Source organism: Pecten maximus, chromosome 4 (assembly GCF_902652985.1).
Source record: "Pecten maximus chromosome 4, xPecMax1.1, whole genome shotgun sequence".
Classification (NCBI taxonomy): Eukaryota; Metazoa; Mollusca; class Bivalvia; order Pectinida; family Pectinidae; genus Pecten; species Pecten maximus.
Window position 1 is genome coordinate 7,827,378 of NC_047018.1, and position 14,861 is coordinate 7,842,238.

At 35.7% G+C, this 14,861-nt stretch overlaps 1 protein-coding gene across 1 annotated transcript in view; it reads left to right on the forward strand.

The window, feature by feature from the left end:
* The first annotated feature begins 576 nt into the window (after window positions 1-576).
* LOC117324867 (zinc finger protein GLIS3-like) overlaps window positions 577-14,861 on the forward strand; it is a 42,492-nt gene continuing 28,207 nt past the window's right edge. Inside the window, exons 1-3 of the mRNA XM_033880695.1 lie at window positions 577-790; window positions 4,188-4,477; window positions 13,613-14,832. Of these exons, the coding sequence (XP_033736586.1) occupies window positions 759-790; window positions 4,188-4,477; window positions 13,613-14,832 (1,542 nt within the window). The 5' untranslated portion in view covers window positions 577-758. The remainder of the gene's footprint in view (window positions 791-4,187; window positions 4,478-13,612; window positions 14,833-14,861) is intronic.

Below are 14,861 nucleotides of genomic sequence, written 5' to 3' on the forward strand. Positions count from 1 at the left end.
TTTTACGGACGTTGGTTTATCGGTGAGATCATAAAAGATAACATGTTCCTCTTTTTCTGGTTGTTTGGGTGGTTCATTGAATCATGAACATCGTATAATATCTAAATATCACAAGATGAAGTGTGCCATATCAAAAGTACAGTAATTATTGTGTTGCTCTATAACAAGAACTTGTGCCAACAGCATGCCAGGGCTTTTGACTAGAATAAAATTATATTACAATCTAATATTGCGATGAGAATCTCTTGTAATGGTGACATATCTGTTTTGGGTCAAATCTAGTCTTAAGTTTGATATTTGTAGTCGAGGTAAGAGCGTCCAACCATAACGAGTATATGACAATTGGCTTATCAGCCTTGTGCATGTCAGTAGGTATAAAGAGGGTGAGACGGATGATTTATATGGGTCAAATTGGCCAAAATCATTTTTATATTGATGGGTCACATGACTGTTCTTATCTTGATATTACTGCCAAGATTTGGGTGTTTGGTGAAAAATCCTTTGTCAATTTGATTAAAAAACAAAGCCTATGTGTGTTAGTCAGCGAGCTTCCGAGGGCTGTAAAGGGTTAGTGGCGTTAGTTGTGTGTGTGTCTTTGGAAGGTGTGCAAGTATACAGATTGGCTGTGATCAACATGGTTATTCTGGATACAGTCGCCTTCTGTTAATGAGTGACAGTGTTATCAATGGAGTATTTCTCAGGAACATGAAATACAAGTGTGTTGGAATTCCCGATTTAAATGTGTCTTATGGTTTTAAATGGATGATTGGTCCTGTACTACAGCTAAGGTGTAAGTAGTATTTTTACTGAATTATCGTCTACAATTTATTCTGTTATTATATGTGGATATGATTATATTTTGGAATTGCTTCCCTTCTTTTTGGTTTTGTTTTATTTCATTTCAACATATTTTATTGATAATCAAATGGATTGAACATCAGGCTAAGCCTATATTAAAGTTCTCTCCATAAATTATTACATTTATTTCAAATAATTAGTATTTGGTTATTAGTCAAGAATGGAAATTACAGTATATATATATATAGAAAGAGTATTTGTGAATAATATATAACGATAATCTTATGTATTTTCTTTTTCTTTAATGATAATTATCAAATTATTGTTAAATATTTATGAGAACTCGTTTACTATGCAGGAGAGAGACAAGTGCCTGATCAACAACAGAGTTTCTGACTATCATTTTGTTTTATCATTTGGTTTATTATGTAAATTACCAAGTTATCACAGTCTACTAACCTTGGTACTAAACATTTTTTAACATGTTTTGAATTCCGACCCTTCTGTTTGACAATACTGAATTTGATATGAGACCAGGATAATGTTTCAAAGGTACAAATAAATGTTTGTTGATATATTACAGACTTATATGTTTACATGGCGGCTATGTCTCAGTGATTGGAGTAGTGATTGTCACCGCCAATATATATATACTGGTCTCCTATTACCGTCCTAGGCGATCTATAACCATGTCCTCCCCACCTGACCACTGGTGATTTGGTCAATCTAGAGTTTGAAATTATCCAGTTTGATGACCAGTTTGATGACCAGATGGCTTGGTTAGAGTTCAGAGGTTCAAGGTTCGAGTATTGTGGGGTTTTTTGGTTTTTTTTTTGTCATTTTACATTAACACTGCATGAAAATAAAGTGGGACAACAGTTTTATCTCGTTACCTGTACAAAAAGATTATCTACCTTAGGTACATAGCATTCATAGGAAATTAAGATACAAAATTAAAAGAAACTTTTTGATGATTGATCTTTAGATATATTTTACTGACTATTATCGATTAATAGATTTCATGATTACATTGTTTAGTATACTTTGTAGTGATTTTGAGGCTGCTGTATTTAATGATACCTGTTTGTTATCCACCACTTCCACTGTTTATCAACCCACCTAGATGATTTACCAGATCCAGTTAATTCCTGAATATAAAATGATCCAAAGCATTACTGGAGTAAAGGAAATAAGCTTAGTTAATCTGGCTTAAGATCTGTAATGCTTACAATTTTAAGTCGGAGAATTTCCTTTATTTAAGGAATATTGATGAATCGGAGACCCTGACCATAGGATCAAACTCTATCTGTCCATCCCAACTTTTTTTTTCATTTTAGCTAAAAATTGAGTTAAATTTAGCTTTGTAATAACATGTTAATTTTCAGATCATTATCCCCATTTTGACAGAGTTATGGCCCTTTGAATTGACAGGGGCCTTTAGGGGACATGAAATTGCTTCAGCAATACTCAGTAATGCTTGTTGAACTTGTATGGTGTGTGTATACATGTTGTAGATCTATCCTACCTTCACACATGGTTGATTTTTTATTGGAATTACATACATCAAATCTAAAATAAAAAATCTATTTTCACCTCGGCCCACATTTCTGCGACAGGCCCTATACATCATTTCGTATGCATGACGTAAAAGATTCGGCTGAATATTATACTATCTTGGATTTCAATGGCCTGTCTAATGTTGACTAGGAATCCTGAAAAGCTGGATCAGATAGATAATCAGATTACAGTGATTAATGCCACATGAGCAAAGAGATAGTTTACATCATTTAAGTTTCATTAACACAGTCATCATAATGGTTTTCCACCTTCGCATGCAATATTTCTGAATGAAAGAAGTATTCATTCTTATTTCCTATAAAATATTCTTCATGTTTATTTCAATAAGATTTCAATGATAAAGAAAATCCATTGAGATGAAATGTAGGAAGAAAACATCTAAATCTACCTGTAAACTGAAATCTGAAGATATTTTTTAGGAAAATTGAATTTAAAAAAAAAACCAATGGGCTAATTGCAATTGTTTAATTGACAGTTTGAAGTAGTATTTTTGATATAGCATTTTCAAGAATTGAAATGTCCTTTCTTAAGAATAACAAGAAGTTGGAGACTTTTCTTAGTAAAAAGCTAGCAATGTGCAAATAATTACCTCAGTCAAAATGTTGAAGAGATAGCACAACCATTGTAAATCTTAGCACAACCATTGTAAATCCATATACTAACTAGGTTAGATGTGAGGTTTAAGATGATATACAGATTCAGATAACCTGTCTCCTAACCAGGTTAATTATTACATGGGAGACTGTACACAAACCAGGTTAAAAATGGGGTGGAAAGGCTACAAACCAGGTTATATTTGGAGTTGGAAGGTTATTTTCAGCTGTGGTCAACCTGTACACAAACCAAGTTAAACATGAGATTGAAAGATTATGTTAAGTTGTGGTAAACTTGTACACAACTTGTACACAACTTGTACACAACTTGTACACAAACTCAGGCAGATGTAACCCTGGTATACTAACTAGATAACCTCGGTATACTAACTAGATAACCTCGGTATACTAACTAGATAAGCTCGGTATACTAACTAGATCACCTTGGTATACTAACTAGATAACCTCTGTATACTAACTAGATAACATCGGTATACTAACTAGATAAGCTCGGTATACTAACTAGATAAGCTCGGTATACTAACTAGATAACCTCGGTATACTAACTAGATAACCTCGGTATACTAACTAGATAACCTCGGTATACTAACTAGATAACCTCGGTATACTAACTAGATAACCTCAGTATACTAACTAGATAACCTCGGTATACCAACTAGATGGCATTAGAATACTGTTATTCAGACCTTGTCTGCTTTTGCAAAGTAATTGTCTTTATATCAAAAAAAAAATAAAACAAACGGAACTGTATTGTTGTGGGTAGACCTGAAGTCCTTCCCTGGTAATTGTATCTGTGCCCTGACCATGGACCATTCCACTGTCTTGTTCACTAAAATTATATCTAAGTATTGGTGAGAAAAAAAAATAGACACTGGTAAATAGGCTCATATATATTACCCCCTGCACTTATTAGCTTGCTTCCAAAATTTGTTTTCGGTCTGTTGAATTATTAAACCAGATTCAAATTGATGAACTTCAATGATTCCAAACAATTGGATATGAAATATATTTGGTGACATAGATTTTTCAGCACTGATATTGTGATATATACAAAATATGAACACAATATGGTTATTTTTCTTTTAATGATATCTTCTTAATGTACTATATTACTATTATTCTTTTAAACTATTATTTCAAATAATAATATTCTTAATGAAGGAATTATTTTTTCATGATTCATTTTTACTTTTTCAGAAAAATGAATGGGCTGAACTCTAGTTGTAGTCAGAATGGAAGTGCAATGAAGGGAAATGGCAGTAATATACCTGCATTACGAATACAGCCCGACACTCCTGTACCACCATCATGTGGAACCACGCCCATTCCTCCCCTGGGGCAGGACAAGACAAACGTCCAGCTACCGGCCCTGTCTACAACACGCAATGTTGTGAATCAGGGTAAACCTTCACAGAATGGAGTTACGCCACGAGGCATGGGCCATCACCAAGCTAGTAGCTTCTTCCACAACCGCCATATCAAGTCAGGTAGGTGTTCAACATTTCTGTCACACCTTTAATACGCCTATAGATTGGTATTTCATCAGTTCTAGATTATGGAAAATCTGCTTTTTATTGAATTGAAAAAAAAAAAAAATTACAAAAAAAAAGATATATGAATGCATGTAGATTTTTTTTGTATCATATTTTTATTCGTTGTGCCAAAAAATGTCATATTGATAAAATGAGAAGTGATATAGAGACATTGGTGCTGGTGTCATTGATTTGTGTTGGGAGATGAAGAGCTGCTCATTCTCTATCATTTGTCTGAGTTTTCTTCTCTACATAATTCAAGTGGAAATCAATAGCCCAATTAGCAGAGACAAGTCTCAAAATGAAAGCTAGAATAGTAAAAATTTATTGGAATTTAATGTAAAACAGTTGACTTGGACAATTGAACTGGCAGACATTGAGGTTCTGGCTAAACTTTGATGACTTAATGAAATACGATACAAAACACTAGAGAATGAGAGAGCTTGCTTTACGATTAATCAATGGGGCGAGGATAAAATATTTAACATAGCCGGCCGGTGCCCAGTCGCTCTTCCAGAGATGTCGCTGATATATCAGACATGTTGGGATAAATAATTGATCATTTGATAAGAAGGGATAATGCTGATCAGAAAAACATAAAACAATAAAGGGTCAAAAAAGATGATGACCCTTCATCTTCTTATGGCATTGCATTGTGTCAAAGGTCAATCTGGCTGGTATATAAGTCCTTCGTCTAATTCCGTCTGACTCCGGCGGGTACATTAGTCCTTCGTCTGACTCCAGCTGGTATATTAGTCCTTCGTCTGACTCCAGCTGGTATATTAGTCCTTCGTCTGACTCCGACTGGTATATTAGTCCTTCGTCTGACTCCGGCTGGTATATTAGTCCTTCGTCTGACTCCAGCTGGTATATTAGTCCTTCGTCTGACTCCGGCTGGTATATTAGTCCTTCGTCTGATTCTGTCGGACTCCGGCTGATATATTAGTCCTTCATCTGACTCCAGCTGGTATATTATTCCTTCGTCTGACTCCAGCTGGTATATTAGTCCTTCGTCTGACTCCGGCTGGTATATCAGTCCTTCGTCTGACTCTCTCTGACTCCAGCTGGTATATTAGTCCTTCATCTGACTCCAGCTGGTATATTAGTCCTTCGTCAGACTCCGGCTGGTATATTAGTCCTTCATCTGACTCTGTCTGACTCCGGCTGGTATATTAGTCCTTCGTCTGACTCCGGCTCGTACATTAGTCCTTCGTCTGACTCCGGCTGGTATATTAGTCCTTCGTCTGACTCCGGCTGGTATATTAGTCCTTCGTCTGACTCCAGCTGGTATATAAGTCCTTCGTCTGACTCCGGCTGGTATATTAGTCCTTCGTCTGACTCCGGCTGGTACATTAGTCCTTCGTCTGACTCCGGCTAGTATATTAGTCCTTCGTCTGACTCCAGCTGGTATATTAGTCCTTCATCTAATTCCGTCTGACTCCGGCTGGTACATTAGTCCTTCGTCTGACTCCGGCTGGTATATTAGTCCTTCGTCTGACTCCGGCTGGTATATTAGTCCTTCATCTAATTCCGTCTGACTCCGGCTGGTATATTAGTCCTTCGTCTGACTCTGTCTGACTCCGGCTGGTATATTAGTCCTTCGTCTGACTCTGTCTGACTCCGGCTGGTATATTAGTCCTTCATCTGACTCCGGCTGGTATATTAGTCCTTCGTCTGATTCTGTCGGACTCCCATAACCTTCCATTGTTACAATTGTTTAGGTCAAAGGCTGCAATTCAGGCCAAAGGTCAATCTGTCATCTTGGTTAATGACTTTCTCTTTGATCTATGGAAAGATATTCCATGCAGACCAAATAGATTTTTTCCTGGGATGGTGCTCTATCAGCAGATTTAATTTTCTCAGAAGAAAGTAACTTTTTATTTTATCGACAAAACTTTTTATCAATGGTTTCTCCGCCTACGCTCTGTAAAATTTCGATTATTTTGTCTGGGCCCTGTTTTAGACTGTATGATTTGATTGATTGTGGTACAGACCAAGTAGGTGGAAAAAAGTGTGAGGATGGAAAGCGATTTTGTCGCTTTGTCAGAAGTTTCGTCAGTGCCTCAGCTGTGAGGGTGTGAAGTAAAAAGAATCCTGTTAATTAGTATATTGATTATATGTCAGCGATATAAGACTTGAGAGCTGATTGTTGTATAGTTGTACGACTGTTAAGTGTCTCCTTATCAGCAAGGAAACCCTCTGGACTATTCAAGATGGAAAATGTTTAGTTGAAAACATCATGCTAACTTAAGTGATAAACATATATTTTGAATTTAAGTTTATTCAATCTGATAGATATTTTGATGTTGACGGATATGTCTGAATAACTCAACTAACAGAAAGCGTAACGGACAACAACATCCATCATTTGGAAGTTAAATGAGATTTAAAGTACAACTTCACAGAAAATTTTGTTTTGAGATTTAAACTTTTTCATAGATATCAGTAGATAAAGCATGACAAATCAGATTTTATGCTAACTAAGTTTTTACCTCATACATACAACTTTTTTTTTTGTAATTTTTAAAGAATTCTTTAAAAAAAATTATGATATAAATAATAACATCGATAATTTAAAAGTTTGAATAAAAAGGATGATCAACAATTCCTTTAGTCAGGTTGAATCAAACAGATATACTGTATAACAAACACATTCCCAGTGAGTTGAAAAAAAAACAAATAAACAAACCTTGTATTGGATTCTTTGATTTCTGGAATAAAATGTTTAAAGTTTTAATTGATTTAATAATTACAAACTAGTTTTGCTTTGTTTTTCCAAGTTTGGTCTTGTCATGTTATAGAGGTATAAAAACTGTCCCTACAAAGTTTGGTCTTGTCATGTTATAGAGGTATAAAACTGTCCCTACAAAGTTTGGTCTTGTCATGTTATAGAGGTATAAAACTGTCCCTACAAAGTTTGGTCTTGTCATGTTATAGAGGTATAAAAACTGTCCCTACAAAGTTTGGTCTTGTCATGTTATAGAGGTATAAAACTGTCCCTACAAAGTTTGGTCTTGTCATGTTATAGAGGTATAAAACTGTCCCTACAAAGTTTGGTCTTGTCATGTTATAGAGGTATAAAACTGTCCCTACAAAGTTTGGTCTTGTGATGATGTGGAGAAAAAACCGTAAATGGATTCTACTGTTTCCATGATGTGGTATGTCCAAATTTGATCTCCACGTAAGGTTATATTAAGGATCTAATTAAGTTTCAAATCACTAGTATTTTATATATGTCCCTGTTGCTCTGTAGATAACATCCTCACTCTCCATAATCTGTTAAGAAATAATTTAAAGCTGTGAAATTAGAAATCCATTTAAATGTAGCATTTAATTATCACTCATGAAAAAAATGATAAAAGTTTAATGACAAATTATTGATAGATAGAACGATGATGAAAGTGTTCGTGCTTCCATGCAATGTATCATTAAACATTACTGTGCAGCTGTAGTTTATCTAGTTACCTGGTCATACTCAGATTATCTACAAAAGGATAAAATCGGGATAAATAAAATTGCTTCCAAGAAAGCTTTTATCATCTCATAATGAAAACTGTATGATCAAAGCATTCAACTGAGTCAGATTTAAATTTCGTGACTGAAAATACTGATTTATATGAAAAATCTAACTGTAATCATAATAATCATGGATGACAAAGGAAAGTAGAAGGTCAGAGAAAAACTTTACGATAATCAAAAGGACGGCTCAAATTAAACTTTACGATAATCAAAAGGACGGCTCAAATAATTGACCAGTAGGTGTCCCTGTATACTGTCTTGTACTGCAAATCAGAGCTCCAATCCGCAGCGATCCTGGCCAGCTCGTTACCGCGCTATAGGACTTGATGTTTTATTTACGGGACCATGCTCCAGATAAAGCATATAAACAATGATTTAAATGCAGATTGGACAATAAAACAGAATAATAGAATGGATACAATTGATCTAGTAGTGTTGTTAGTGGATTAACATTCAACATAGCGTCTTATCATTGTAGGATCACTCGTGTAAAAAAACATCCCATTTGGTGATCAAACTGTACATATTCGCCAAGGTTTTTATCACCTCACTTTTGATCTGTTCGTGAAGTGATTCCACTCCTCCCCAGAGATTTTAATTTTGCTCTTTAAAGAAAAAATTAATGACACTTTAGGGATTAGGAGTATTTAAAATGGAAACATTTTATTTGCCTAATCACATTCTCCACAAAAAAAATAAGAAGCAGAATCACTTTAATAATTGTGGTCTCGGGTAAAAAATGTTTCTAACCGTTCTTCGGTGTTAACTGTTCAAAGAGGAGCTCAGTAGCACTCACAATGGTGTTGTTGTTCTATGTGTAAGGGTACTTACAAATCTCCAAATAGTTTACAAGGAATGGCAACATGTTTGGGATTCTTTTGAGAAATTTCAATTGCTGAACTGTTCTTGAAGACACAGAAAAATAGGTCAACAGTATTGTTTTTGGCTTGTTAAATGCTGCTGTCAAAACAAAACCAACCTGCACTGAAAAATATTTGTTTAAATAAGACTGACAATATTACTTTAACAACTTCAGAATTCAATAGAATCAAATAGTTTTAGTATGGCTTCGACTTTTAAACAAACTAACAGAACAATTCGTGGGTAGGCATGATATTGAAACAAGTTTCGTTGACATGATTTGGCAAACGTTCAAAAATGTATGTAATTATTTATTTTTTCTGTGTTTTGATAGAAAAAAATGACAAAGATGATAATTATTCAGCTTCATATTAAGTTGGGTTTGTTTGCCATACTTTTTCGAAATCCAAATTCATTAGATAAACTTATCATATTTTGGCATTTTTTGACTAGTAAAAGTTAAGCTTACCAGACTGGCTGAGATTGTTACTGTTTAAAGATTCTACTTTGATTAAGTCTAGCTGTGAAAGGCTGTGGAATACAATGGAGATTTTCTATGTGTCTTCTGTTGACTCTGATTTGTTTCCATGTCTCACTACCGACATGTTAATTATCTAGCTGGGTTCTGTTGATTAATAGTAACTTTCCCTCAACCATACAAATACAAAAATTCATAAATTTGTCATGTTTTTGCTTTGATGACATCAATTAAGTCCAGTAATTAGAAGAATTGTGCCACATTGTAGGCCTTTAACAAAATTTTGGTCGTCATAAAACTTGCATTATTAAATGTAAAGGTTCAAGATCCTAGAGAAATGTGGCAGGTTTATAGTGGGATGTAACAAATCCTGACAAATATTGAAAGGGGCCCTGATGTCACCTAATCAACACGACATACTTATTTAAGCCATTTTAGAGTCCTATTGCCTATAGTAAGATGAAGCGGATTTTAAGCTTTTCAGAAATGTTTTCTAGAGTGGGGCAACCATACTGCTCCTTAGAACAGTCAGGAATTGGTGATATTTTTAGCTTTAAAATCGATAAACTTTAAACTTATCTATTGTTTGGTGATAAGTTTATACATTGTGTAATGTTTAAATTTCATGTGGTAAACAGCTGATGTTATTTAAATGTAATTTATTTCGGCTAGGTGTTTGTGTCATGTCCAAGCCTGTCAATCTATCTATCTATAAGTACACATTAACACACCTACCTTTACTAGGCTCGCATTAGAGTCACTTTGAATAAGATTTTAACTGTTAAATTAAAATCAGGACAGTTTTTAAAACTGAGATGATTTATAATAGCATGTGTAAATTGTATGATGTTTCTGTGGCCATTAGAAAGTCACAAGTACACTAGCTAAAATATAGGCAAACTTCATCGAGTCTTGACTACCTGTTGGACTGAGCTGATAATTAGGGATATTTAATCAAACTGAACCATTTGAAATCACACAAGTAAATGCTTCATGGGTCAATGGCATTACTCAATCAATGGGACACAAATCAATGGTACTATCAGATGTTAATAACGGGACGCTGAGGAGTCTGTAAAGAAATTATGGCTGTGGGAATGGTTAAGATCAATTAGATGTATTGATTGATAGTAAACGTGTTACAGACGAGTGTATCATAGATTGATAGTAAACATGTTACAGACGAGTGTATCATTGATTGATAGTAAACGTGTTACAGACAGTGTATCATTGATTGATAGTAAACGTGTTACAGACAGTGTATCATTGATTGATAGTAAACGTGTTACAGACAGTGTATCATAGATTGATAGTAAACGTGTTACAGACGAGTGTATCATGGATTGATAGTAAACATGTTACAGACAGTGTATCATTGATTGATAGTAAACGTGTTACAGACAGTGTATCATTGATAGTAAACGTGTTACAGACAGTGTATCATTGATTGATAGTAAACATGTTACAGACGAGTGTATCATTGATTGATAGTAAACGTGTTACAGACGAGTGTATCATTGATAGTAAACATGTTACAGACGAGTGTATCATTGATAGTAAACATGTTACAGACGAGTGTATCATTGATAGTAAACATGTTACAGACAGTGTATCATTGATTGATAGTAAACGTGTTACAGACAGTGTATCATTGATTGATAGTAAACGTGTTACAGACAGTGTATCAATTATTGATAGTAAACGTGTTACAGACGAGTGTATCATTGATTGATAGTAAACGTGTTACAGACGAGTGTATCATTGATTGATAGTAAACATGTTACAGACAGTGTATCATTAATTGATAGTAAACGTGTTACAGACAGTGTATCATTGATTGATAGTAAACATGTTACAGACAGTGTATCATTGATTGATAGTAAACGTGTTACAGACAGTGTATCAATTATTGATAGTAAACGTGTTACAGACGAGTGTATCATTGATTGATAGTAAACGTGTTACAGACGAGTGTATCATTGATTGATAGTAAACATGTTACAGACAGTGTATCATTGATTGATAGTAAACCTGTTACAGACAGTGTATCATTGATTGATAGTAAACGTGTTACAGACAGTGTATCAATTATTGATAGTAAACGTGTTACAGACGAGTGTATCATTGATTGATAGTAAACGTGTTACAGACGAGTGTATCATTGATTGATAGTAAACATGTTACAGACAGTGTATCATTGATTGATAGTAAACCTGTTACAGACAGTGTATCATTGATTGATAGTAAACGTGTTACAGACAGTGTATCATTGATTGATAGTAAACGTGTTACAGACGAGTGTATCATTGATTGATAGTAAACGTGTTACAGACAGTGTATCATTGATTGATAGTAAACATGTTACAGACAGTGTATCATTGATTGATAGTAAACGTGTTACAGACAGTGTATCATTGATTGATAGTAAACATGTTACAGACAGTGTATCATTGATTGATAGTTAATGTTTTACAACGAGTACAACGCCTGTAGCTCTAGGTAAGGACAGTGTATCATTGATTGATAGTAAACCTGTTACAGACAGTGTATCATTGATTGATAGTAAATGTTTTACAAACGAGTGTATCATTGATTGATAGTAAATGTTTTACAAACGAGTGTATCATTGATTGATAGTAAACGTGTTACAGACAGTGTATCATTGATTGATAGTAAATGTTTTACAAACGAGTACAATGTCTTTATACGGCCTGTAGCTCTAGGTAAGGACAGTGTATCATTGATTGATAGTAAACGTGTTACAGACAGTGTATCATTGATTGATAGTAAATGTTTTACAAACGAGTGTATCATTGATTGATAGTAAACGTGTTACAGACAGTGTATCATTGATTGATAGTAAATGTTTTACAAACGAGTACAATGTCTTTATACGGCCTGTAGCTCTAGGTAAGGACAGTGTATCATTGATTGATAGTAAACGTGTTACAAACGAGTGTATCATTGATTGATAGTAAATGTTTTACAAACGAGTGTATCATAGATTGATAGTAAACATGTTACAGACAGTGTATCATAGATTGATAGTAAACGTGTTACAGACAGTGTATCATTGATAGTAAACGTGTTACAGACGAGTACAATGTGTTTATACCGCCTGTAGCTCTAGGTAAGGACAGTGTATCATTGATTGATAGTAAATGTGTTACAGACGAGTACAATGTGTTTATACCGCCTGTAGCTCTAGGTATAAGGACAGTGTATCATTGATTGATAGTAAACGTGTTACAGACGAGTACAATGTCTTTATACCGCCTGTAGCTCTAAGTAAGGACAGTGTATCATTAGGTAAGGACAGTGTATCATTGATAGTAAACATGTTACAGTGTATCATTGATAGTAAACATGTTACAGACGAGTGTATCATTGATAGTAAACATGTTACAGACAGTGTATCATTGATAGTAAACGTGTTACAGACAGTATATCATTGATAGTAAATGTGTTACAGACGAGTGTATCATTGATTGATAGTAAACGTGTTACAGACAGTGTATCATTGATAGTAAACGTGTTACAGACAGTGTATCATTGATTGATAGTTAACGTGTTACAGACGAGTACAATGTCTTTATACCGCCTGTAGCTCTAGGTAAGGACAGTGTATCATTGATTGATAGTAAACGTGTTACAGACAGTGTATCATTGATAGTAAACATGTTACAGACGAGTGTATCATTGATAGTAAACATGTTACAGACAGTGTATCATTGATAGTAGACGTGTTACAGACAGTGTATCATTGATAGTAAACATGTTACAGACAGTGTATCATTGATAGTAAACGTGTTACAGACAGTGTATCATTGATTGAAATATTCTGATCGATATCAAACTCGGTACAGCAAGTTATTTTATTTGCTTTATATTAAGAAAACAAACAGAGACTTTAAATCAGTCTAACTAAATGTTTAAGATAAAAACATCTATAAAATCATGATGGTTATGTACATGTGATAAGGTTCAGCCTTCTAATGAACTCACTGTACTCAAAACCTATGTTTTCATTTTTCTGCCCCTTTTTTGTCTCTCGATCCTTTAGATAGTCAGACATATATCTTGTAACATTTGATACTAGAGAAGGAAATACTTATTGTTGTGAAGTAAGAAGGGAACAGGTTTTCATGAAAAGTTTCACTATTTTCTTTGCAATCTTTTTCTGTTTTACATAATTTCTCCAGTTTAGAAAGACCATTTTGTTGTCTTTGCAGATTTGAATGGAATGATGGGGCCTATGTGTATGGGGATCAATCCACGCAACCGTTCTATGGGGCATCAGATCCAGCCATCAAACCAAGGTGTACAGCAACAGAGTCAAAATCTACACATCCCTAACCGGCTGGAGACGTCCACCCCTACGCCCAGTGAAGTCTCAAGTATCAGGTCAACACCACGACCGTCTGCACAGACTCCAACCTTGACAGAGCGTGTGACAACGCCATCCTTCAATGGGAATGACAAACATGTTTTCCTAGAGCCATTCCCGGTCACTAAGAGTGAGTGGAACCCTTACAAGCCTTTACCCCATGTCCATAATGGTAGCAATGGCACCTCTGTAACTACAGCCAGTGAAATGGACCGCCAATCCAACTGTTCTAACGGCATGATCCCAAGTGCTACCTGCTCTTTATCACCTTACCAACACATGGAGACATCGCCCTCCGGTTCCAATTTTACGTCCAGTCCTCGTAACTCGGCACATGTACGGATGCATGGAACAAAGCGTGCCCTGTCCATCTCCCCGATTGGCTCTGATGGAGTGGACCTGTACTCCCTTATAAGGACATCTCCCACTTCGTTGGTGGCATATATTAATGGATCACGTAGCTCATCCACAAGTGTGTCACCACAGCCGGGTGTCCAGCCTGGCCACTTTGGTCATTTAATTGCACACAGGAGCAACAGAGGCGGTAGTTCTGGTAGCCCCTACTCCAACTCTGGGTCATCCAGACCCAGACACAGCTTTACCCCACACAGTGGTTTCAAACGTGAGCCTGAGTTTGGCATCAATGAGAACCTGTCTGACATATTCCCTGACATCGTCAGTAACCAGGTTGTGGTACAACAGAGTGATGTCACCTCCTTTGAGCAACGAGCAATGGAGGATATGCGTTATTCTCAAATGAATAATTTTGCACATCATCAGCATAACAGCCAGCCTAACAACACTACATCGGGCACCAACATCAGCAGTAACTTGGCTGTGGTTGGCCGTCCACCCCCACCCTATGAACAAGCTGTTCAGAACCCTGCCGGGCCAACCCCAACCTCCCAACAACAACAGATGCCACATATGCCAACAACACAACACCACCACATGCACTCATCACCACCTCAGCAACAACAACAACATGTAACACAGCCTCTCCAACAACACAACTTCCAGCACAACAATATGGCACCACAAGTGGCTCCAGCCCTACAACCACTTCCAGCACAACAATATGGCACCACAAGTGG